Source organism: Sapajus apella, unplaced genomic scaffold, assembly GCF_009761245.1.
Source record: "Sapajus apella isolate SASKATOON/1434 unplaced genomic scaffold, GSC_monkey_1.0 scaffold146, whole genome shotgun sequence".
In the NCBI taxonomy this organism is placed as follows: domain Eukaryota; kingdom Metazoa; phylum Chordata; class Mammalia; order Primates; family Cebidae; genus Sapajus; species Sapajus apella.
Genome location: NW_022437086.1, coordinates 1,936,730 through 1,963,085, shown reverse-complemented (window position 1 = coordinate 1,963,085; position 26,356 = coordinate 1,936,730). Strand labels below are relative to the sequence as shown.

Below are 26,356 nucleotides of genomic sequence, written 5' to 3'. Positions count from 1 at the left end.
AGCAGACCCTGTCTCAAAAGAAGAAAAAGAATGTTAAACATGTCAACACAGAGTCAATCTGCAAAGACTAGAATCTTTCTTTTCTTCCATTTTTTTATCTTTGTCTCCATGAGCTCAAGGAAATCTGTCAAATCATGAGCTATCCCCTGAGCTTAAGACACAAACTTCAGACACAAAGCATGCAAAGAAACAAGTATGGCCCGTTCACAGCAGATATTAGCAAAAACTCTCCCTGAGGAAGCAGAGACGTTAGACCAACTAAAAAAAGACTTCAAACCAACTACCTTACACATGCTCAAAGAGCTCATGGAAACCATGGACAAGAGGTGCAGGAAACTAATAAAACAATGTCTAAACAAATACAGAATATCAAGGAAGAGATACAAATGATAAGAAGGAACCAAACAGGAATAAAAAAAAAGAAGGAACCAAAGAGAAAATGTGAAAGAATAACTGAAATGAAGACTTCACTAGAGGGTGTCAACAGGAGATTTGAACAGGCAGAAGAAAAAATTCAGTAAAGTAGAAGACAAATCAGTTTGGAATTCACTTGTCTAAGGAGGTAAAAAAAAGTGTGAAGAAAACTGAACAGAGCCTTGGGACACCATCAAATTGCAAAGAGCTGGGGAGCAAGATTAAGCATACCAACATATGCATAATAAAAGTTCCAGAAGGAGATAAAAAGGAACAGAAAGACCACGTGAAGAAATAATTATTGAAAAACCCCCAAATTTGGTAGAAGACAGGAATTCACAGAACTAAGAAGCTCAACAGACTCTAGTACAAACGCAAAGAGATTCATACCAAGGGATGTTATAATCAAACTGTTGGAAGAACAAGACAAAGAAAGAAACTTGAGAGAGGCAAGAGAGAAGATGCTCATCACATACAAAAGATCCTTAGTAAAATTAACCACCGATTTCTCAGCAGAAACCATAGAGGCCAGAAGTCAATGGGAGAACAAATTTAAAATGCTACAAGAATAAAACTGTCATTCTAGATTTCCGTATCTAGCAAAATGATTCTTCAAAAATGAAGGCGACATTAAGACACGGACAAATAAAGACTAAGAAAGTTCATTGCTAGAAGACCTTCTCTACAATAAATGCCAAAGGGAGTCCTTTAGACAAAAATGTAAGGACACTAGACAGACTTATACAAATACACAAAGAACAAGAACATAAAGGTAAAACACATAGGTAAATACAAAAGCCAGCATTGTTGTATTTTGGATTTTTATTTAGGTAAATACAAAAGCCAGCATTGTTGTATTTTGGATTTTTATTTATTTGGGTTTGCTTTTTGTTTGTTTGTTTGTTTTGAGACAGAGTCTCTCTCTGTCACACAGGTAGGAGTGTGGTGGCACAATCAAGGCTCACAGCAACCTCCACCTCCCAAGCTTATGATCCCTCCCCCCTCAGCCTCCTGGAGTAGCTGGGACTACGGATATGCACCGCCCTGCCTGGCTAATTTTTGCATGTTTTGTAGAGACGAGGTTTCGCCATGATACCCAGACTAGTCTTGAACCCCTGGGCTCAAGTGATCCACCCACCTTGGCATCCTAAAGTGCTAGGCATAAGCCACTGCACCCAGCCAGTATTTTTGGATTGTAACTCCTCTATTTTTTCTCTTGATGATTTAAAAGGCAAGAGATAATAGGTCTTGTGTTGTAGATTATAAAACAGCAATTATAAATCTATGTTAATGGGCATACAGTATATAAAGTTATAATTTGTGACAATGACATAAAAGAGGAGGCAGGGAGCTGTGTGTGAGCCAAGGTTTGACTACTATTGAGTCAAAATAGTGTTACCAATTCAAAGTATCAAATTCAAAGTAGTGTTACCAATTCAAAGTCGTCAATCCCATTAGTCACTGATCTCATATTTGTAACATTGTCTACTTGCTACATCTGTTTCTAACCCCCAAATCAAATTGTAAGTGTTTATAATAATCAAAATAATATTTTTAAGAATAACTTTGGGGAAAAAAAGAAATATAACTCTTGTGCCAATATGGAGATAAAGTAAGAGATGGACACTGACAAGAAAGTATTAAGTCATTTTGATTGTTAAAGGGAGAAATAATGAGAATCTGCAACATAATCAACAGAATTAGATAATCAAATGGCTATAGTGAGTTAGAGAAAAAGAGAAGAAATGTCCAGCCTGGGCCATCAGATGGCTAATGCTGCCATTACCCAAAACAGAACAAGTTAACACAAGCATAATAAATTCCATGATAAATACATTAAGCTTGAAATGACTTTGGATGATCCAAGAGAAGACAGGCAACAGTCAGAAATGGAGAATGAAAACTCAGAAAAGATACTGAGACGGGAGACAAAGTATTTAAGGTGTCAAACTACAGGCGGGAAATGAAGCCATAGAAATGGTTTACTTCTCCTACCATCATAATGTAGAGTCATAAAAGAAAGCCAAAGGACAGAAACAGAGAAGACCTAACAGGGGAAACTGAAAAGAAACTGGGTAGGGCACCAGAGACTGATGTCTCTGAATCCAGCAAAAGGAGTGGCCTTTCCTCTTCTTTCCCAGCATGCTTTGTTAGCGTTCAACTAAGATAAGAATTGTGTAGCTTCTATTAGATCAGAGGTAAGGAAGTCATTAGTGACCACAATAAAATGAGCTGCTATGGAGACATAAGGTGGAGTAGAGAACTAGGAGTTGAACAGTAAGCAGTTGTCAGTGAAGGAAAGAAATGAACATTAGGAAGCTGGGCACAGTGTCTCACGCCTGTAATCCCAGCACATTAAGAGGCCAAGGTGGCCGGCTGACCTGAGGTCAGGAGTTCAAGACCAGCCTGGCTAATATGGTGAAACACTGTCTCTACTAAAAATACAAAGATTAGCCTGACATTGGCCAGGCGCGGTGGCTCACGCCTGTGATCCCAGCACTTTGGGAGGCCAAGGCGGGTGGATCATGAGGTCAAGAGATCGAGACCATCCTGGTCAACACGGTGAAACCCCGTCTCTACTAAAAATACAAAACATTAGCTGGGCATGGTGGCGCATGCCTGTAATCCCAGCTACTTAAGAGCCTGAGGCAGGAGAATTGCCTGAACTCAGGAGGGGGAGGTTGCGATGAGCCAAGACCGCACCATTGCACTCCAGCCTGAGTAACAAGAGCGAAACTCCGTCTCAAAAAAAAAAAAGATTAGCCTGACATGATGGCGCACACCTGCAGTCCCAGCTACTTGGGAGGCTGAGGCAAGAGAATCAGTTGAACCCACGAGGCAGAGGTTGCAGTGAGCTGAGATTGTGCCACTGCACTCCATCCTGGGTGACAGAGCGAGACTTCATCTCAAAAAAAAAAAAAAAAAAAGTAAAAGAAATGGGGTAGTAGCAAGCACCACCGCCCCCCAAAACAGAGAGACAGAATTGTGCAATTTAGCCATTTTCTTTCACTTAAACTATTTCCATTTGTTGTAAACGACTCAATTCCACATACAATGGGCTGTAACAAGCTGCAACACAACATTCATGGCCTGTACTTCCAGCAAGATAAACTGAAAAACCTCCAACAAAAGAAACCCTGGCAGATACTGTAGCATAAAACTAGTCACAGATAGAAAAAAAGAAAACAATGTAGGTGAGCAAGATAAACAGAAAGCACAAAAGGACAGAATAAAAATAAATTTTTATTATTGATAATCACTATAAATAAGACAGGCAAAATTAACCAGTTAAAAAAGAAAAATTGTCCAAATGGACATTTACAAATCCAGCAATTCCTCACAGTGTTTGTTCAAGAGAAACAAAACTATTTGTCTAAAAAATTTTTATACACTAACATTCACAGCAGCTTTATTCATAATCCAGTTAAAACCTGGCCATAATCCAAATGTTCACCTAGAGGTGAGTAGATAAATGAACTACCGCATAACCACACAACAGACCACTACTCAGCAATGAAAAGGAACACACTACTGATTTACACAATGATGTGGATGAATCTCAAACCATTTTACAAAAGAATCCCTGCACAAAAATGGATACTACATGATTCTATTTTTATGCAAGCCTAGAAAAAAGCGAACTAATATATATATTGTCAGAAAGCAGATCAGTTTGCCTGGGGCTGGGTGAAGTAAGATAAACTGACTGCAAACAGATACAAGGAAATCTCTAGGGGTGATGAAATGTTCTATATCTTGATTGTGGTCATCCTTACACAGTATACATATTTAGCAAAATCCATGGAGCTGTATATTTTAAATAGGTACACTTTATTGTATGTAAATTAAACTTCAAAAAATTTGATTTTAAAAAATTAAGCCAGCCAAACTCTTGTTTATAAAAACGACATACTTAAGGACAAAGCTGATGGTAAATAAAGGAAGAGGGGGAAAAAAAATCCTGGCAAGCATTAACAACCAAAGGAAATCTAGTATATATTAATACAAGACAACACAGCCTTTAAGCCAAAAGGCGTTATTATGGATAAAGAGGACCACAGAATAATATAAAATAAACATGTAATCAGTAACAGAGAATAGATTTTGCTGTGGTTTTATTACTCAACAATAAAGATACATACTCTTTTCATGTACATACAGTAGATTTTTTTTAAACTGGCTATACACTATACTAGGCATACAGTACTTCTCAATAAACTTCAAATAATTTGTTTTATAAAGTCCACGTTCTCTAATAATAATACAATTTGGGTGAAAATGAATAACAAAGATATAACTCCCCCAAATCTAAAATAAGTACAATACTAAAAATAAGTAATTTTCTAACCCACGAGTCACACAGAAGTCACATTACTATTAGAAAATGTTTGTAAGTGAATCATAATTAACATATTACTAAAGAAAATCTATGGAATGCAGCTAAGGAAGTACTTAGAGGTAAATTTTAATTAATTATAAAATACTGAATATTAGTGAGCTACCAATCCAACTTAAATTAGAAAAACAATAGAAGGTTGGGCACAGTGACTCACACCTGTAATTCCAGCACTTTGGGAGGCCGACGCAGGTGGATCACCTGAGGTCAGGAGTTCAAGACCAGCCTGGCCAACATTGTGAAACTCCATCTCTACTAAAAATACAAAAATTAGCTTAACATGGTGGCAGGCACCTGTAGTCCCACCTACTCGGGAGGCTGAGGCAGTAGAATCACTTGAATCTGGGAGGCGGAGGTTGCAGTGAGCCAAAATCGTGCCACTGCACTCTAGCGTGGGCAACAGGAGTGAAACTCCGAATCAAAAAAAAAAAAAAAAGAATAGGAAAGAAAAAGAATAGAAAAAAAAAAATAGATTACTGAAATAGAAAACAAAGATATAATGAAGAGGCTCCACAAGCTAAAATCTTGTTCTTAAAAGACTAAAAAAATTAACAACCTCCTGACAAAATTGGTCAAGAAAACAACCAAATGCATCAACTTGTAATATTCGAAATAAAAAGGAGATTAATCACGAAGACAGGAGAGCTCTTAAGAAAGTCTGAGCGTGAGCTGGGCAGATGGATGACCACAGCTCATTACATATTCGATCACCATGACCATTCATTTTTACTTACCGCCAACAGAAGACACATTTATTAGCACACGCCAAGCTCGGGGTGGTTTCCATGCAGCGATGGCTCTCAATTCCATAGAATGTGTGTTTGTAACAACCTCCTCTCCCTCGGAGCATCGACTGTGACAGGTAAACAAATCACAATTTGAATAAAATCGTCAAAGCACAGAAACAAACCACCAAGGCATCATTTTTAAGAAGAAACCATGTGTTTCATAACCACGAATACTCCTACTGGTATCTGCATGATGCAGGAAATTAGCATTAGACCATTTTAGGGTTTTGGCAGTGCTTTGGGTTTTTACTAAAGCCCAGTGAAATAAACCTATGATTCATTAACTCTGAAAACTCTATAGGGAGAACCACTAATGCTTTCATTTTCAAATCCATCAGACTCCTTTAAATAATATTAGTACAATAATATATAATGCTAGGAAACAGACACCTACAACGGGGGCGGTCTGCATATGTAAGCATATCCCTGCTCTGAATAAAGGAGGATAGGTAAGGGAATGCACACAGGAGTGGGTTTTTTTGTTAGTTTGTTTTGTTTTGTTTTTGTCTGTTGAGACAGGATCTTGCTCTGTTCCTCAGGCTGTGTTGCAATCATAGCTCACTGCAACCTCCGACTCCTGGATTAAAGCAAACCTACCGCTCAACTTCTCACGTAGCTGGGACTATGAGTGTGAGCCACCATGCCTGGTTACTTTTTAATTTTTTGTAGAGATGAGGTCTCACTATGTTGCCCAGGCTGGTCTCGAACTCCTGGCTTCAAGCGATTCCTCCCACCTCAGTCTCCCCAAATGCTAAGATTATAGTTGTGAGTGAACCATTGTGCCCAGACCTGAAGTATAAATATTTGAGACATTATGGGGGCAAGTCACAGGTATATAAGAAATAGATTATTCCCAAAAAGATCACTATTTGATGCAAGGGATAAAACCATGTATCATATGAGACATATAAATTGGTACCTGAAGTAAGAAGGTAATCTAAAGAAATATCTAGATCAACTAGGGTTGGAATCAAGATAATGTCAAGCTTAAAAGGTAAAATCAGATCTCTGGGTAAGACGAGCTTGATTTCAGTGCAAGTGAAAGCAATGAAGCCTGGGAGAAGGTGATGCAAGAGAGGGAATGGTAACTTTCTCCTAAGATCAGTGGAAGGGTAGCGTACTAAAGAAGTAAAATCAATGTCATTCCCCACTGAGGGGCAGAACAAAGGAAGTCATCCAAAATAACTGATTTTGAGCCCAAGTGACTGAAATAATACAGAATTAACAATACCAACAATGAACAAGGAGATGGAAAGTGGAGACACGAATGAGTAGCGTTTACACATATATAGGGGTGTGTGTGTGTATGTATCAGTGTACTACTTTTTTTTTTTTTTTTTTGACGGAGTCTCGCTCTGTTGCCCATGCTGGAGTGGAGTGGAGATTGCAGTGGTGCAATCTTAGCTAACTGCACCCTCTGCCTCCCAGTTCAAGCGATTCTCCTGCCTCAGCCTCTCAAGTAGCTGGGATTACAGGCATGTGCCTCCACGCCTGGCTAATATTTGTATTTTTAGTAGATACAGGCTTTCACCATATTGGTCAGGCTGGTCTCGAACTCCCGACCTCAAGTGATCCACCCACCTCAACCTCCCAAAGTACTATTATTAATATAAGCCTGTCCACAGTGAAAGAACATTCCATAAAATTTTCCTTGTTTAATTACTGCCAGCTGACCATGAAGCCTTTTAACTAGTTTTTGTTCTAATTAAAAAAAAAAAAAGTTTCCCTGTCCATCTCAGTACTTGCATTTGAGTAAAGGGAAAATACTGTTCCAGATACCTGTGCCTACAAACCTCTTCCAAGTTCCTAATAAAATGTACAAGGCAGCAAACAAAACATTCAAATCTTGCAAACGACACTGAAAACCAAAATTTCCAACAAATGCCAGAATCACAGAGTAATTTCCACAAAATCTCATGCCACTAGAGAAACACTTCATTCACTGTTGATTAAGAAGTGAATACACTTGGTTAGGAACTGCCCTGTGCTTCCCCCTCCGACTCAGGTTGAAGTCATAACCAACAATGCAACGACATCAGGATACAGGGCCTTTCATGAGGTAATTAAGGTTAAGTGAGGTCCGGTGAGTGGGGCACGAACCTGCCAGAACTACTGTCCTACGAAGAGGAAGAGAGACCAGAGATCTCTCTGCACGTGCAGAAGAGGATGAGAGCCCGTAAGTTGGAAGAGCGGCCGGGCAGGGTGGCTCACGCCTGTGATCCCAGCACTTTGGGAGGCCAAGGCAGGCGGATCACGAGGTCAGGTCAAGATCATCCTGGCCAACATGGTAAAACCTCATCTCTACAAAAATACAAAAAATTGGCCAGGCGTGGTGGCGTGAGCTTGTAGTTCCAGCAACTCGGGAGGCTGAGGCCGGAGAATCGCTTGAACCCGGAAGGCGTAGGTTGCAGTGAGCCGAAATCGTGCCACTGCACTACAGCCTGGCCACAGAGCAAGACTCCATCTCAAAAAAAAAAAAGATGGAAGAGCAACCAAGGTAGCTTCGCCAAAGGACCAGTGAGAGCTTCCCAAAGGTGTGAGGTCCAAATCCAATAATGAAGGACTAAAAGGATTTTTCAAAAGGACTCTGTAAGACCCCAGCATAGAAGCATGTAGAAGAGGATAGAGAGTTTTTCATTTTAAAAAATGATTTCTCCAAATGTTTACTTAAGTCTGTGATCCATTTTGAATTAATTTTTATATAAGGTGTGAGGTTTAAGACAACTCTTTTTTGAGACTGGTTGGGGGGAGCAGTCTTTGGGTCTTTTACTTTTTTCTGTTGGTTTGGCCTATGGATATCTAATTACTCCTGAAAATTCCACCATGGAACTTGATATGGTTTGGCTGTGTCCCCACCCAAATCTCCACTTGAATTGTACCTCCCAGAATTCCCATGTGTTGTGGGAGAGACCCAGGGAGATAACTGAAACATGGGGGCCAGTCTTTCCTGCACTCATTTCATGATAGTAAACGAGTCTCACAAGATCTGACGGGTTTATCTGGGTGTTTCCACTTTTGCTTCTTCCTCATTTTCTCTTGCCACCACCATGTAAAAAGTGCCTTTTGCCTCCTGCCATGATTCTGAGGCCTCCCAGCCATGTGGAACTGAAAGTGCAATTGAACCTCTTTTCCTTCCCAGTCTCACGTATGTCTTTACCAGCAGCGTGAAAATGGAATAATACAGAACTGCCTTTGCATTTTTGTAAAAAACCAGTTAAACATACTTTGTCACTCTATTTCTGGGATCTCTAGTCTTTCCCTTGATGTGTAAGTCTATCCCTCTGCCAGCAGTACCCCCCTGTCTTGATAACTGTGACAATATGGTAACCTACAAGATCAGAGTGAATTATTCCTCCCAGTTCTTTCTTCTTTGCCAACATTGTTTTTGCTATTCTAGGGTCTGTGGCTTTCAAGTCTTAGATTGTTTGCCTATTTCTACAAAAATCTTATTGGTATTTTTATAAGAATTACATTCAATATATAGAATCAATTTGGGGAGAATTAACAGTTTATTATACTGAGTTTTCTAATCCATGAACGTGGTATGTCTATTTGTTTAGATTTTCGTTTCTTTCATCAGTATTTTTTAAATCTTCAGCATCCGACAAGTCCTGTGTATGTTTTGTTAAATGTAAACCTATGCAAATTACTTTCACTGGAGTGATTTTAAATGAACTTTTTAATGTTGGTGTTCATTGTTAATATACAGAATAAAACTGATTTTTGTTCTTTGATACTGTATCCTGTGACCTTGATGAACTCAATTTCTAGGAAATTTTTTTTTTCTGTCATTTCCTTGAGACTTTCTCCCTAACAATGGTGTCATCTGCAAAACAAGACAGCTTTATTTCTGCCTTTGCGACCTGTACGCATTTTCTTTTTCTTGCCTACTTCCAGTGGCTAGAATTTACAGTACTATGTAAAACAGGAGTGGTGAACACAGGCATACTTGTCTTGCTCCCAATCTTGAGAAAAGCATTTACTCTTTCATATTGGGTATGATGTTAGCTGTCGGAATTTTGTAGATAATATATTAAGTTAGTATTCTTCCATTTCTAACTTGCTAAGAGTTTTTAATGATGAAGGTCTTTAGACTCTGCCAAATGCTTTTTCAGAATCAATTGATATGACTGACTGATTTTTTTTCTTCTTAACATGTTTGATATGATGGATTGCTTTGGTTTTTGAATGTTGAACCAGCCTTGCATACCTGGGAAAAATCTACTTGGTTATGGCATATAATTATTTTTATACTTGGCTGAATTCTATTTGCTAATACGTTGAGGGGTTTTGTTTTGTTTCTGTTTTCGTTTTTCCTTTTGAGACAGTCTTGCTCTGTTGTCCAGGCTGGAGTGCAGTGGCCTAATCTAGGCTCGCTGCAACCTCCGCCTCCTGAGTTCAAGCAATTCTCCTGTCTCAGATTCCTGAGTAGCTGGGATTACATGCATACGACACCAGGCTTGACTAATTTTTTTAATTTTAGTAGAGATGAGGTTTCACCATGTTGGCCAGGCTGGTCTTGAACTCCTGATCTCATGATTCACTCACCTCAGCCTCCCAAAGGGCTGGTATTACAGATGTGAGCCATCGGGCCTGGCCTCTATTTGCTAATATCTTATTGAGAATTTCTACACTTAAATTTCTGAGAGATTGGTCTTTAGTTCTCTTTTACTGCATGGTCTTTGTCAGGTTTTATCGGGTTAATATTGGCCTCAAAAAATAAGTTGAGAAATGTTCCCCACCTCATGTATTTTAGGGAAGATATGAAGTAAAACTGGCATTAATCTTTATTAAATATTTGGTAGAATTCTTCAGAAAAAAACACTGAAGCCTATTATTTCACTTTGGGGAGCCTTTTAATTATAAAATTAGTTTCTTTGATGATTTATAGGATTATTCAGATTATGTATTTTGGTTGAGTTTTGATAAATTGTGGTTTTTGAGGAATACATGTATTTCACCTACGTTGCAAAAATATCAACATAAAATTGCAGCACTCCCTTATTATCATTTAAATGGCTACAGGACCTGTAATAATATTATGTTTCATTCCTGATATTGATGACTTGTGTTTTCTTTTGTATGTTTTAAGTCTTAACTAAAGACTTATCAATTTTATTGACATTTTCGAAGAATTAGCTTTTGGTTTCATAACACTTTTTATTATGCCATTTTCAGTTTCACTGATTTCTATTCTTAGTTCACTTCTTTCCATTTTCTTTTTTTTTACTTGGCTCTTTTTTTCTGTTTCTTGAGTACGAACTTAGATTGCTGAATTAAGACCTTTCCTCATTTCTAACGTAAGAATTTTTTTTTATATATATATATATATATTTTATTGCACTTTAGGTTCTGGGGTACATGGGAAGAACACGCAGTATTGTTGCATAGGTACACACATGGCAGTATGGTTTGCTGCATCCATCCCCATCACCATCACCTATATCTGGCATTTCTCCCCATGTTTTCCCTCCCCAGTTCCCTACCCTCTGCTGTCCCTCTCCTAGTCCCCCCACAACAGACCCCAGTGTGTGATGTTCCGCTCACTGTGTCCATGTGTTCTCATTGTTCAACACCCAGAACATGCAGTGTTTGATTTTCTGTTTGTCACTTTGCTGAGAATGATGGTTTCCATGTTCATCCAAGTCCCTATGAAGGACACAAACTCATCGTTTTTTATGGCTGCATAGTATTCCATGGTGTATATGTGCCACAATTTCCTTGTCCAGTCTATCATCAATGGGCATTTGGGTTGGTTCCAGGTCTTTGCTATTGCAAACAGTGCCACAATATAGATTTGTGTGCATATGTCTTTATAATAGAACGATTTTATAATCCTTTGGATATATATCCAGTAATGGGATTGCTGGGTCAAATGGAATTTCTATTTCTAGGTCCTTGAAAAATCGCCACACTGTCTTCCACAATAGTTGAACTAATTTACACTCCCACCAACAGTGTAAGAGTGTTCCTATTTCTCCACATCCTCTCCAGCATCTGTTGTCTCCACATTTTTTAATGATCGCCATTCTAACTGGCGTGGGATGGTATCTCAATGTGGTTTTGATTTGCATTTCTCTAATGACCAGTGATGATGAGCATTTTTTCATATGTTTCTTGGCCTCGTGTATGTCTTCTTTTGAAAAGTGTCAGTTCATATCCTTCGCCGACTTTTGAATGGGCTTGTTTGTTTTTTTCTGGTAAATCTGCTTTAGTTCTTTGTAGATTCTGGATATTAGCCCTTTGTCAGATGGGTAGATTGCAAAAATTTTTTCCCATTCTGTTGGTTGCCAGTTCACTCTAATGCTTGTTTCCTTTGCTGTGCAGAAGCTGTGGAGTTTGATTAGGTCCCATGTGTCTATTTTGGCTTTTGTTGCCAATGCTTTTGGTGTTTTAGTCATGAAGTCCTTGCCTATGCCTATGTCCTGAATGGTTTTGCCTTGGTTTTCTTCTAGGGTTTTTATGGTGTTAGGTCTTATGTTTAAGTCTTTAATCCATCTGGAGTTAATTTTAGTGTAAGGTGTCAGGAAGGGGTCCAATTTCTGCTTTCTGCACATGGCTAGCCAATTTGCTCAACACCATTTATTAAACAGGGAATCCTGTTTAATAACGTTGCATTTAATACCCAGAACAAGCACTACAGTTTTTAGATCATTAGTTATATAAAGTATTGGTATGGATTCCTTTGGTTTTATCTGGTTTGGGGACCCCTCAAATTCATGAAGCTGTAGGTTGATGTCTTTCATCAAATTTGAGCTAACTTCAACCAATTATTTCTTCAAATACTCTTTCAGCACTACTTATTAAATTTCACTCTCCTTCCACAAGACTGATGACATAAATGTTGGATCTCTTACCACAAATTAAGCATCCCCTTATCCAAAATGCTTGGTACCAATAGTGTTTCAGGTTTCAAATTTTTTCAGATTTTGGAATATTTGTAATATACATACTGGTTGTGCATCTTTAATCAAAAAATCCAACATCTAAAATGTTCCAATGAGTACTTCCTTTGATCGTCATCTCAGTGCTCAAAACATTTTGAACTCTGAAGCATTTCTGATTTCAGATATTTAAATTAGGGATACTCAGCCTATACTGCCCTGCAGTCTCTAAGGCTATACTGAATGTTCTTTTCCAGTCTACTTTTGTCTAAGTTGTTCAGATTGGGTAAAAATCTTTTTTTTTTTTTTTTGTTTTTGAGACTGAGTCTGGCTCTGTCACCTAGACTGAAGTGCAATGGTGTGATCTCAGCTCACTGCAACCTCCATCTCCTGGGTTCAAGCAATTCTCCTACCTCAGCCTCCCAAGTAGCTGATTACAGGGACACATCATCACGCCCAGCTAATTTTTGTATTTTTAGTGGAGACAGGGTTTCACCATGTTGGCCAGCGCCAGTCTCAAACTCCTGACCTCAGGTGATCCACCCGCCCTGGCCTCCCAAAGTGCTAGGATTACAGGCGTGAGCCACCACACCGGGTGCAGACTGGGTAAATGCTATTATTCTGTCCTGTTCACCAATCATTCTATTGATCTGTTAAGGTCACCGATTCTATCTTGTTGTCTCCACTTGACTACTGAGCCCATCAATCAGAGATTTATTTCTCTTACTGTATTTCTCAATTTTAGAATTCCCTCTTGGTTCTTTTATAACTTCTCTTTCTTTGCTGAGACTTCTTTTTCATTTGTTTCAAGACCATTTATAAGTGATGACTGAAGCATTTTTATGACGGCCACTTTAAAACCCTTGTCAGTTAATCCCATCACCTGATTTACCTGGTGTTCGTGTCAGCTGATTATTCGATTATTCGTACTCAAGGTGTGATTTTCCTGTTTCTTGGTATGGCAAGAGATGTTTTTGTTGCATCCTAGACATTCTATTATGTTGGAAATTCCAGACCCTAGTTCCTTGATTCTTTTCTTTTAGTACATTATTTCCACTTAGTATGCAAGTCCTGCCCTCCTTCTGTGTGCTGTGGTTCCAATGGCAGTTTAATTTTCAGAGCCTATACAGTGTAATTTTTCTTAGACTCCCTTTGGTCCCTGCCGGAGCTGTCTAGGGGGAGGGAGGGACTCCTCCAGCCTAGCCCACTGGGAGTCTCTCAGTGGAGAAAGAGAATGTCAGGCCAGCAGAATTCCAAGGCCAGGCTGTTTCTGTGGCAGCTTCTCTGGCCTATGCACTCTGGTAGCCCCCGTATCTCTGGGTAGAGAGGGAAGTCTCAGACCCACAAGGACAAAGAGGGTCCCCCAGCTGGCCCAACTGTGGTGGTATGGTCCCTCTTGGTAGTGCCACCCAGCCAACATCGTATCTGTTGGTAGGGGAAGAGAATCTCAGGCCCAGGAAGGATCGACAGAATCACAGGCCAGGCCACCTGAGAGGGCTGTGGGCTGGGGAGAAGGGTAGAGTCTCTCTAATTAATAAACAGCAACAGGAAGCAAATCAGTGGTTTCCAGGAAGTAAAAGAGAAAAATGGATTATAAAGAAGCACAAGGAAACTATTGTATTTTGGAAATACAAAACATTTTGTATTAAGGAAATATTATCTTAACTATGGTGACAGCTTCACGGGCATATATATGTATACAAACTCATCAGGCAGAGTAGGATGGCTCACGCCTGTAATCCCAGCACTTGGGGAAGCCAAGGCAGGTGGATCACTTGAGGTGAGGAGTTTGAGACCACTCTGGCCAACATGGTGAAACTCTGTCTCTAATAAAAATACAAAAATTAGCCAGGCATGGTGGCAGGCACATGTAATCCCACCTACTCAGGAGGCTGAGGCAGAAAAATCGCTTGAACCCAGGAAGCAGAGGTTGCAGTGAGCAGAGATCACACCTCTGCACTCCAGCATGGGCAACAGAATGAGATTCCAACTCGGGGGAAAAGAAAAAAATCAAAATGTACACTTTAAATATGTACAATTTCTCATATGTCAATTATACAGCAATAAAATTGAAAACACTTGAAAATTTAAAAATAAGACACAGGAGTCCACTGAAAAATTTCCCACCAGCCAAAATGTGAAAATCTGATGATCAAAACAGAAGATAACTGTAATGGGTGGAATTGATGAAAATGCATCATTACACAGTAATATGCAAAAACAAGGGGAAAAGTCACCATTTGAGGTGGTAATTAAAACAACTCCTACTTTGAAAATTAGTAATTTAAGAGAAAAAAATATCAGGCATTTATCATGCGTTGTCAATAGGAACAGTATTTCAGACTAACTGTATCTTCGGTTGATTAAAAAAAAAAAAGGAAAGAAAAGCTCTCCTTTACAGAATAATGCTAGCTAGTAATGCAGAAGAAATGACAGAATTAAAAATATTCTTTTGGCCGGGCGCGGTGGCTCAAGCCTGTAATCCCAGCACTTTGGGAGGCCGAGGCGGGTGGATTACGAGGTCAAGAGATCGAGACCATCCTGGTCAACATGGTGAAACCCCGTCTCTACTAAAAATACAAAACATTAGCTGGGCATGGTGGCAGGTGCCTGTAATCCCAGCTACTCAGGAGGCCGAGGCAGAATTGCCTGAACCCAGGAGGCGGAGGTTGCAGTAAGCCGAGATCGCGCCATTGCACTCCAGCCTGGGTAGCAAGAGCGAAACTCCGTCTCAAAAAAAAAAAAAAATTCTTTTACAACTCTAATTAGATACTATTTCAGGGAAGTATTAATATTAACAACTGGTGGCTTTTTTTTTTTTCAAAGCAAACATTTGCTTAATGGTTGACAGAAAACTAGATGTTGTAATAATGCCAAAATAAAGTTCTAAAGACACAGAAGAAAACATAACTGAACAAAGGAGGGAAGAGAATATGATTACCATGTTTCAATTTTCAGTATTAGCATCGCAAACGGTGGGTTGACCAGATGTTAGGTCTACTGATGTGATGCATATCACATGAATGTAATCGATATAACCTGTGCTATCTGGTAATGCAAAAGTCTAAAATATGAATCAAGTCTTTCCCTTCTAACTTCCTCTTTACAGAAAATACTGGTGATAAAAACAAATACTCAAAAACAGACTACCACAAAAAAATAACCAGGCCAGGAATGGCAGCTCGCCCCATAATCCCAGTTCTTTGGGAGGTGGAGGCAGAAGGATCACTTGAGGCCATGAGTTCAAGACCAACTTGGGCAACATAGTCGTCCACCGCTACAAAGGAGTTTTTTTTTTTTTTTTTTTTTTTTTTTTTAAGTTAACTGAGCACAGTGACATGCACCTATAGTCCTAGCTACTTGGGAGGCTGGGGGCAGGAGGCTTGCTTGAGCCCAGGAGTTTGAGTTTACAGTAAGCTATGATTGTGCCACTGCACTCCAGTCTAGACAACACAATCAAACTTTTACTCTTAAAAGAAGCAAACAAAAAGAGAGAGAGGGAAGGAAGGAAGGGAGGGAGGGAGGGAGGGAGGGAGGGAGGGAGGGAGGCAGGCAGGCAGGGAAGGGATGGAAGGGGAGGGAAGGGAGGGAGGGAGGGAGAGGATGGAAGGGGAGAGGAGGGAGAGAGATGAGGGGAGGGGGTAGTGGAGGGAAGGGGAAAGGAAGAGAGGGGAGGGAGGGAGAAGATGGGAGGGGAGGGAGAGGATTGGGGAGAGGGGTGGGGGAATGGATAGGGGAGGAAGGGGGACTGGTGGAGGGGATGGGAGGGGAAGTAGGGAGGCGATGGGGGGAGGGAGGGGAAGAGGAGGAGGGAAAGTGGGAGGGAAGGAAGGAAGAGGGAGGGAGGTCTACCTGAGATCATTCATGAAGGTGAGAACACCCAAAAACATATTTTCAATGTAGACAAAACTACCCTCTATTGGAAGATGCCACCTAGGACTTTCATAGCTAGGGGGGGAAGTCAATGCCTTCAAATTTTCAAAGGATTGGTTCACTCTCTTGCTAGGAGCAAATGTGACTGGAGACTTTAAGTTGAAGTTAATGTTCATATATCATTCTGAAAATCCAAGGGGCCTTACAAATTATGCTAAATCTTTTTCATTTTGTAGAGAGACAGGGTCTTGCTCTGTCTCCCAGACTGGAATACAGTGGTGTGATGACAACTCACTGCAGGCTCAAAGTCCCAGGCTCAAGGAATCCTTCTGCCTCAGCCTCCCAAAGAGGAGGCGGCAGGTGCCACCTAAAAAACAATTAGGTCCAACTAATTGTTTTTTAATTTTGTTAGAGACAGGGACTCATTATGTTGATCAAGCTGGTCTTGAACTCCTGGCCTCAAGTAATCCTCCTGCCTCAGCCTCCCAAGTAGCTGGGATTACGGGGACCCACCACTGCACCCGCTAATTTTTGTATTTTTAGTAGAGACGGGGTTTCGCCATGTTGGCCAGGCTGCTTTCAAACTCCTGACCTCAGGTGCTCTGCCCACCTTGGCCTCCAAAAGTGCTGGGATTATAGGCGTGAGTCACCATGCCCGGCCAAGGTGTCCCTTCTTACAGATGAACAATGGGAGTAGTTTCCTGAGATGGAATCTACTCTGGTGAAAATGCTGTGAACACTGATGAAATACAAAAGATTTAGAATATTCTATACACTTAGTTAATAAAGCAGTGGCACCGTTTGAGACTATTGACTCCAGTTTTGAAGAAGTGCTACTGTGAGCAAAAGGCCACCAAACAGCATTGCATGCTACAGAGAAACCTTCTGTGAAAGGAAGAGTAAACTTCACCACTATCTTATTTTTAAAAGCTGCCACAGCCACCCCAACCTTCAGCAACTGCCATCCTCATCAGTCAGCAGCCATCCACCAGCAAACACTATGACTACCTGAAGGCTCAGATGATCATTAGCAATTTTAGAAACAAAATATATTTTAATTAATTATGATTTTTAAAATTACATTTTTTAGGCCTCATGCTACTGTACACTTAACAGACTACAGTATAGCGTGAACACGACTTTTATAGGGAATGGGAGACCAAAACATTTGTGTGGCTCGCTTTATTGTGATATCTGCTTCATTGCAGTGGTCTGGAACAAAACCTGAAATATCTCCAAGGTATGCCTGTCATTTGTGGGCATGCTAGCCCTACTTCAATAATGGTTATTTCCCTCTCCTGCCACATATAAACAAGCGTGTCTTGATATTCTTGTAAAACAACAACAACAACAAAAACCTCTAGTCTCTTTACTTCTGTTGTTTGTGTTTTGGTTTTTGGTTTGGTTTTGGTTTTTTTTTTTTTTGAGACAGAGTCTCTCTCTGTTACCCAGGCTGGAGTGCAGTGATGCAATCTCAGCTCACTGCAACCTCTGCCACCCAGGTCAAGCAATTCTCGTGCCTCAGCCTCCCAAGTAAGCAGAACTACATGCACATGCCACCACATCTGGCTAATTTTTATATTTTTTGAAGAAATGAGGTTTCATCATGTTGGCCAGGCCAGTCTCGAACTCCTGACCTCAGGTAATCCTCTCACTTTGACCTCCCAAAGTGCTGGGATTACAGGAGTGAGCCACTGCACCTGGCCACTTTACCTCTGTTAAAGCTAAACGTACCCATTATAAGTAGGTGCAAGTAGCTAACTTGCTTCATGACACCTAACATAGTAGTGCCAGACTATGTTTGTACAGAAATACATAATATTTAATATAAAGGACTTCCCCTTTTCTCTCATTATCTTATAGTTTGGGCAATATTATATTACCCGTAAATTTACTTTAACAATAGTATAGAGTATATGAACAAAAGGCACTGAGTCTGATATTACTGAAAATCACTGGATTGGAAAGAAGAAACTTGGGATATGAGAAGTATTAAAAACAAAATGACAGGGCTTAGATGGAATAACAGAATTGTCATCTGGCTGGGCACAGTGGCTCACGCCTGTAATCCCAGCACTTAGAGAGGCCAAGGCGGGTGGATCTCATGAGTGCAGGAGTTCAAGACCAGCCTGGGCAACATAAGGAGACCCTGTCACTACAGAAAAATTTGAAAATTAGCCAGACATTTTTAATGCGCACCTACTGTCCCGGCTACTCAGGAGGCTGAGGTGGGAGAATCACTTGAACCAGGGATGTTGAGGCTGCGGTGAGCCATGACTACTACATTACTGTACTCCAGCCTGGCCAGGCATGGTGGCTCATGCCTGTAATCCCAGCATTTTGGGAGGCGAAGGTGGACATATCACAGGAGTCCAGGAGCTCAAGACCAGCCTAGGAGACATGGTGAAACCCAATCTCTATAAGAAATATCAAAGTTAGCTGGGCGTGGGGGTGTACATCTACAATCCCAGCTACTCCAGGTGGATCACTTAAGCCTGGGAGGGTGAGGCTGCAGTGAGCTGAGATCGTGCCACTGCACTCCAGCCTGGGCGACAGAGTGAGCCGGTCTCAAATTTTAAAAAAAGGGAAGTGTCACCTGTTGGAGTATTCCTGCCCCTTAGGATAAAGCCAGAGGAAAAGGAGTGAAAAACAGGAAGAGTTTCTCAAGTATCCACAAATAATAGCAACAGGTTGTGGAGCAGATGGTACTAAAAAGATTCAACAGAGAAATCAGGAGAATGTTATTCTGACAACAGCAGAGGCTAAGAAACAGGTTCTTTATGAAGAAGACCACCAGGGTAACTGAAGTATCAAGCAAAGATCAAGCGCAGATTGTGAAAACAGGCAAGGGCAGTCCAGGAGAAAACTGAAGGCAAAGGGATGTTTCCTGCAAAGCCCAAGAGGGCACAATGGAAAAGGATGGCACAGGGAGAGGCGGGGCTCACAGCGGAAGGAGCACATAGAAATGCAAAGTGAAAGATGGTCAGCAGGAGGGATCATAATCATGAACCCAGGATAGAAATGTTTTAAAAGGGTAATAAAGGATATAAAAGTCAATCATTGTTGGAGAAGAAAAGTAGGTTTCATTAGAACTGCCAGATGTTGATGATGACGACGATCGATCACCATTAGAACTGCCAGATGATGATGGTGATGATGATTTCTGAGAAGCAGCCTGGCTCTGTCACCTAGGCTAGAGTGCAGTGGCACAATCTTGGCTCACTGCAACCTCTGCCTCCCAGATTCAAGTGATTCTCCCACCTCAGCCTCCAGAGTAGCTGGGATTACAGCCAAGTGCCACCATCCCAGGCTAATTTTTTTTTTTTTTTTTTTTTAGTAGAGAAAGGGCTTCACCATGTTGGTTGGCCAGGTGGTCTCCAACTCCTGACCTCAGGTGATCCACATGCCTCAGCCTCCCAAAGTGAGCCACGACACCCGGCCTAGTACTGTCAGAGTTGAACTAACCAATAACAATAATGAGAATGAGTTTTATATGGAGACCCTTGCTAGGGCAGAACAGCCTGAGAAAAGGTCTGGCAGACAGGCCTGGAACTGCTACATCACCAGGAATGGAGTTATTAGAGGCCTGCAGTAACTCAGCTCCTGGAGATACAGCCACAAACAGCAGCAAGAGATGAAAATCAGGTACCTGATAAAGAGCCCTTATCCAGAACATAAAAGAACTTTTACAATCCAACAAGAGACAGATAGTCCAATGTAAAAATGGGCAAAGGATTTGAAGGGACATTTCTCCAAGGAAGATATACAAACATCCAATTCGCAAATGGGAAGATGCTCAACATCACGGTCTGCAGGAGGATGCAAACCTCTAAGAGATACCACCTGACACCCCCCAGGATGGCAATAATCAAAAATATGAATAATAACAAATGCTGGCAAGGCTGAGGAGAAATCAGAACCCTCATACACACAGGTAGAAAATGAATGAAAACATATCTCCATGCAAAAACATGTACATATGATAATGTCGGGCAGGCACAGTGGCTCATGCCTGAAATCTCAGCACTTTGGGAGGCTGAGACAGGTGGATCACCTGAGGTCAGGAGTTCGAGATCAGCATGGCTAACACGGTGAAACCCCATCTCTACTACAATTACAAAGATCAGCTGGATGTGGTGGTGGGCTCCTGTAATCCCAGCTACTCAGGAGGCTGAAACAAGAGAATTGCTTGAACCCACAAGGCGGAGGTTGCAGTGAGCCAAAATCACGCCACTCCAGCCTGAGTGACAGAGCAAGACTCTGTCTCAAAATAATAGTGGTAATAATGATGTCTATAGCAGTACTATTTACCCACTGATTTATTTTTTGAGACTGGGTCTCACTCCACTGCCCAGGCTAGAGTGCAGTAGTACAATCACAGCTCACTGCAGCCTCAGCCTCCCAGGCTCAAGCAATCCTGCCTCAGCTTTCCAAGTAGCTAGGGCTACAGGCATACACTCAACTAATTTTTTTGTAGGGACAGGGGTCTCCCTATATTGCCCAGGCTGGAGCATTATTCATAACATCCTAAAAGACAAAGCAACCCAAATGTCCATCAACTGATAAACAAAATGTGGTATATCCATACACAAATTATTATTAGACATGAAAAGGAATGAAGTACTGATACATAATACAATATGGATGTACCCTGAAAACATTTTACTAAGTGAAAGAAGCCAGGCACAAAAGGACACATACTATACAATTCCATTTACATGAAATGCCCAGATTAGGCAAATTTATACCAATAGAAGGTAGATTAATGGTTTCTTGGGGCTTAGGGGAGAAAGGAGTATGGGAATTTACTGCTTATGAGAGCAGGATTTCTTTTAGAGGGAATAAAGATGTTCTACAATAAGTATGATTATGGATGCAGAGCCTGTGACATTACTAGAAACCATGAAACTATGCACTTTAAATGGGTGAGCTGTATGTAAATTTTATCTCAATAAATTTATTTAAATGGCATACAGAACAAATTGACAAGTTGATTGTAATTCATACAGAAATGCAAAGAACTGGCAGGGCGGCATGGTTGCTGCCTGTCATCCCAGCCCTTTGGGAGGCCACAGCACTCTGGCCAACATGGTGAAACCCCATCTCTACTAAAAATACAAAAATTAGCGGGGTGTGGTGGCACGTGCCTGTAATCCCAGCTACTCAGAAGGCTGAGGCAGGAGAATCACTTGAACCCGGGAGGCAGAGGTTGCAGTCAGCTGAGAGCACACCACTGCACTCCAGCCTGGGCTACAGAGCAAGACTCCGTCTAGAAAAATTTTTTAAAAAGGCCGGGCACGGTGGCTCAAGCCTGTAATCCCAGCACTTTGGGAGGCCGAGGCGGGTGGATCGCGAGGTCAAGAGATCGAGACCATCCTGGTCAACATGGTGAAACCCCGTCTCTACTAAAAATACAAAAAATTAGCTGGGCATGGTGGCGCGTGCCTGTAATCCCAGCTACTCAGGAGGCTGAGGCAGGAGAATTGCCTGAACCCAGGAGGCGGAGGTTGCGGTGAGCCGAGATCGCGCCATTGCACTCCAGCCTGGGCAACAAGAGCAAAACTCCGTCTCAAAAAAAAAAAGAAATGCAAAAGAAGGGTGGAAGCAATCTTGGCCATAAAACAAAACCAGGATGGAGAACTTATACCACATTATTTCAGACTGACTACAAAAGCTCACATAATCAAGACAACGTGGTATTGGCACAGAATAGACAAATCTATCAGTGGCACAGAATTTAACTCTTCAAATAGGCCAGAAATAGGCCTGCCCATATGATGGACTGACCATCTACAATGGCCTAAATGGAGAGAGGAAAGTGTGAAGTTACCAGAATCAACGTGGAGTTACTGATGTTAAGAAAGCCCTGGCAAACACAGCTGGGGAAGGTCATGAAGAGAGAGAGGGCTCTCATGCCTGCGTGCCTGATAACAGAAGATTCTACAAAAGTCACAACTTGAACAAAGGCCACCACAACCTTACACAGAAAGACTTCTATAAGGACATCAGCCCAGCAACTGCCTGTCCAACCTCTGACAGCATTACCCTTGTAATTGATCTTTGTAGGAAAGAATAATGACTTCAAAACAATTCTGTAACACTCCTCATTTTTTCCTTTGAAGCTGGATATAGGCTGGGCATGGTGGCTGATGCCTATAGTCCCAGCACTTTGGGAGGCCGAGGCGGGTGGATCAGCTGAGATTAGGAGTTTGAGACCAGCCTGGCCAACAATGGCAAAACCCTGTCTCTACTAAAAATACAAAAGAAATTAGCCAGGCATGGTGGTGTGTGCTGTAATCCCAACAACTAGGGAGGCTGAGGCAGGAAAATCGCTTAAACCCGAGAGGCAAAGGTTGCAGTGAGCTGAGATTGTGTCACTGCACTCCAGCCTAGGCAACAGAGCAACACTCCATCTCAAAAAAAAAAAAAAAAAAAAAGGCTGGGTGTAGGGGGTTCAATATTTCCAGCTATTTGAGGGACCAAGTCAGGAGGATCACTTGAACCCAGGGGTTCAAGTGCAGCCTGGACAACATAGCAAAACCTCTCTCTTGGGGAAAAAAAAAAAAAAAAAAGCAAAAAACAACTCTTTGCCTTCCTGAAAATGGACGTAGTTTATTAACGGATACATATTCCCACTGCTATGTTCTACTCCCAAATAAGTATCTTTTCTTTTAGAAAAAGGCCTCTGTTTGTTTTCTGGTTCACATAACTGGTGTCGGAAATGGGACCTGAGAAAAGAGCAGCAGGAGAACTGGCGACCCAGCCCCACTGTGCAGCACTGGCCTGACTCCTCGACCTCTCACCTCTGTGGCTCTCTTTTTCTGCCCTGTGAGTCTTCTCTCAGTCTGAGCATCCTGCCTTTAAGTAGAGGCTTTTTTACCTTATTGGGAATGCAGATTGGATAAGGCCACCTTAATAATCGTTCACACATCCCTCTTGGGATGACAGACTTTTTACCTTTTCTGATAAGCATTTTCTAGTATAAAGAAAAGTGTCTTTCTGGGCTGAGTACTCGTGATTTCTAAAAAACTGACATTGTTTCTGGGAGGCATGACTTCTCTGGTTTGTGTGCTTCATTAATAGCTTATTTGATCTGCATGCCTACCTTAAAATGTTTTTGAGCACCTTGTCTTGGGTTCTTTTCATTTGGTTTGACTCTTCCCAGGCTTTCTTCTGAAAACTTTCTGAGACCAAAATAAATGTTCTGGATAGGGCACAGGATGAATAATTAAAAGCCACTAGCTGGCCAGGCACAGTGGCTCACACCTGTAATCCCAGCACTTTGGGGGGCCAAGGCAGGTGGATCAGGAGGTCAGGAGATTGAGACCATTCTGGCCACATGGTGAAACCCCATCTCTACTAAAAATATTTTTTTTTTTAAATTAGCTGTGCATGGTGGTGCGCACCTATAGTCCCAGCTGCTCAGGAGGCTGAGGCAAGGGAATCGCTTGAACCCAGGAAGTGGAGGTTGCAGTGAGCCGAGATTGCACCACTGCACTCCAGCCTGGAGACAGAGCAAGACTCCATCTCAAAAAAATAAAAAAGAAAAGAAAAAGCCACTAGGCTGCTAGGTGCAGTGGCTCATACTGTAATCCCAGAACCGTGGGAGGCCAAGGCAGACAGGTCACTTCAGCTCAGGAGTTCAAGACCAGCCTGAGCAACGTGGCGAACCCTTTATCTACCAAAATATACAAACAATTAGACAGGTATAGTGGTACGCACACCTGTAGTTCCAACTACTCGGGAGGCTTAACTGGGAGGATCACTTGAGCCCGGGAGGATCACTTGGGGGTTGCAGTAAGCCAAGATTGTACCACTGCACTCCAGCCTGGGTGACAGAGTGCAGAGTGAGACTCAATCTCAAAAAAGAAAAAAAGCTACCAGGGTGGTTGCCGCCATCTAAAACAACAGCCTAAATTCCTGACATTCCCTCATGGAATTTATATAATTTTCTTTGCTCTCAAGAGATTAATAAGAAATGGAATAAGATTCTCAAACATTTAGGCATCCTAGGTTTTCTGGGACTATAGAACGCTATATATTATGGCCCATTCTTCTGCACATTTTTTAACTGATGGGCAAATTACAAGGAAAATTCAGAGCACTAAGGATCATTATTCAAAAAGACCTTCAACTCTAGAGTTAACATGTAGAATCTTGTAATTCACGATCCCTCTATTTGTTTTTCTGCCTACTTTAAATCTGCTAACTTTTCTACTGGTGTTGAGATGAAACTCACTGCTTTTGGCATTCCAGCCAGGATATTTTTTAAAAAGAGAGAGAGAGAAGTCTTAAAGGGCTTTCAAATTAATGCCTTTACAAATTACAACAGCTCCATGGTAACCAACAACTTTGACACCTTTTAGAAATATAAATTTAGGTTTGCCTAACTAGCAACTGTATATGGTGATGGAACATTTAATTGAAAAATTAATCTCTAAAAGAAAAAGAACTAGGTAGATGTTTATAATGCTAGGCACTCAGGTCAAACATGTCAAAATCTTGGGCTCAGAGCAATGATAAAAGGTATGTCTATCCAGCATACACACACAAAAATATCTTGCTTTTTCTGGCACACAGAGGCCAAAAAGAAAAAGCCAAAACAGGCTGGGCATGGTGGCTCATACCTGTAATCCCAGCAATTTGGGAGACCGAGGCAGGTGGATCACTTGAGGTCAGGAGTTCGAGACCAGCCTGACCACCATGGAGAAACCCTGTCTCTACTAATAATACAAAAACTAGCTGGGCATGGTGGCATATGCCTGTAATCCCAGCTACTTGGGAGGTTAAGGCACGACAACTGCTTGAACCGGGAGGCAGGGGTTGCGGTGAGCTGAAATCGTGTCATTGCACTCCAGCTTGGGCCACAAGAGCGAAACTCTGTCTCAAAAAAAAAAAAGAAAAGCCAAAAGAAAAACAAAAAAACACCTGCTAAAATTCTTCCCTGCCCACATTTGCTAATTAAGCAAACCAGACAGGCAAACAAAAGACTTACCTGTTACTAATTCAATGCTACATAGAGACTTTATTTTACTTACAGAATTCAGTCAGTCCTAGCTATTATGTAAACATTAAACATTTAACCCCAAACTCATCTGAAACTACAAAAAAGTGTCAGGGGAAGGGGATGATATAAAGATTTTTTTTAAACAAAGTGCCATGAAAACTGCTGTACCCAAAATTGTGGTCCATGGCCTTCATTAGATTAGCTATGGAGGCAAATAAAGTTTAGCCATATGAACAGCTCCAGTTTTGCCAGAAATATAATTTGGATCCAACTGTCTTATAAACCAATGAGTTTATATTATAGTCTCATGATAAAAATTTAAAAATAAAACTATAAGATCTTTATTTTTGTGCATATTTATGTGTTTATACGTATTTACATGTATTGTATGTTATGTCTACATTGTATAACTTGGCATAGTTAGTTGGCAAGAAGTCCCTTAAAGACAAAGGAATGCTCAGATAAATATATAGTAATTATCCCAAGTGCCTTTTAGTTCACATGATTTATGTAAGTCTTTAATCTATAAGCTGGTTTAAAGTTATTGGTAAAATATAAATTAAAATGTCTTGAAACTTGTCAGCATGCATCTTTGCCTAGTTTTACTGCTCAGAGAGTTCATATTTGTCTCAACCAGATATTTTAAGACATCAGGGCTTCACACTAAGGTTATAAAACTACAAGCCCAGCCTAAAACAGAATGATCTTTGTGTAACATTTTGATAAATAAGACTAATTTGTCATTGTTGGTTGAAAAAAAAAACAGGTGTATATTCTGAGTTATTGGACACCTGATATTCACAGGCTATAAAAAGTATTAACAGGGAAATAACTTGAAATGACAACAAGCTTTGTCTAATATCTCAATTCTCATGAGTAATCTAGGAAAACTGTTAATAAATAAATGTAAATGGGATAAATGCTTATAAATGAATTTTTCAAGCAATTTGAAATCTTAAAGTTATGTTAAAATAAAAAATAGATACTAAATGTC

The 26,356-nt window shown here is 40.9% G+C and overlaps 1 protein-coding gene across 6 annotated transcripts in view; it reads right to left on the bottom strand.

Moving 5' to 3' along the window:
* Positions 1-26,356, bottom strand: part of LOC116540884 (S-adenosyl-L-methionine-dependent tRNA 4-demethylwyosine synthase TYW1) — a 309,103-nt gene that overhangs the window by 203,805 nt on the left and 78,942 nt on the right. For all 6 annotated transcript variants that reach the window (XM_032264675.1, XM_032264672.1, XM_032264670.1 and 3 more), the window contains one exon: positions 5,545-5,663. In XM_032264675.1, coding sequence (XP_032120566.1) covers positions 5,545-5,663 — 119 coding nt within the window. The remainder of the gene's footprint in view (positions 1-5,544; positions 5,664-26,356) is intronic.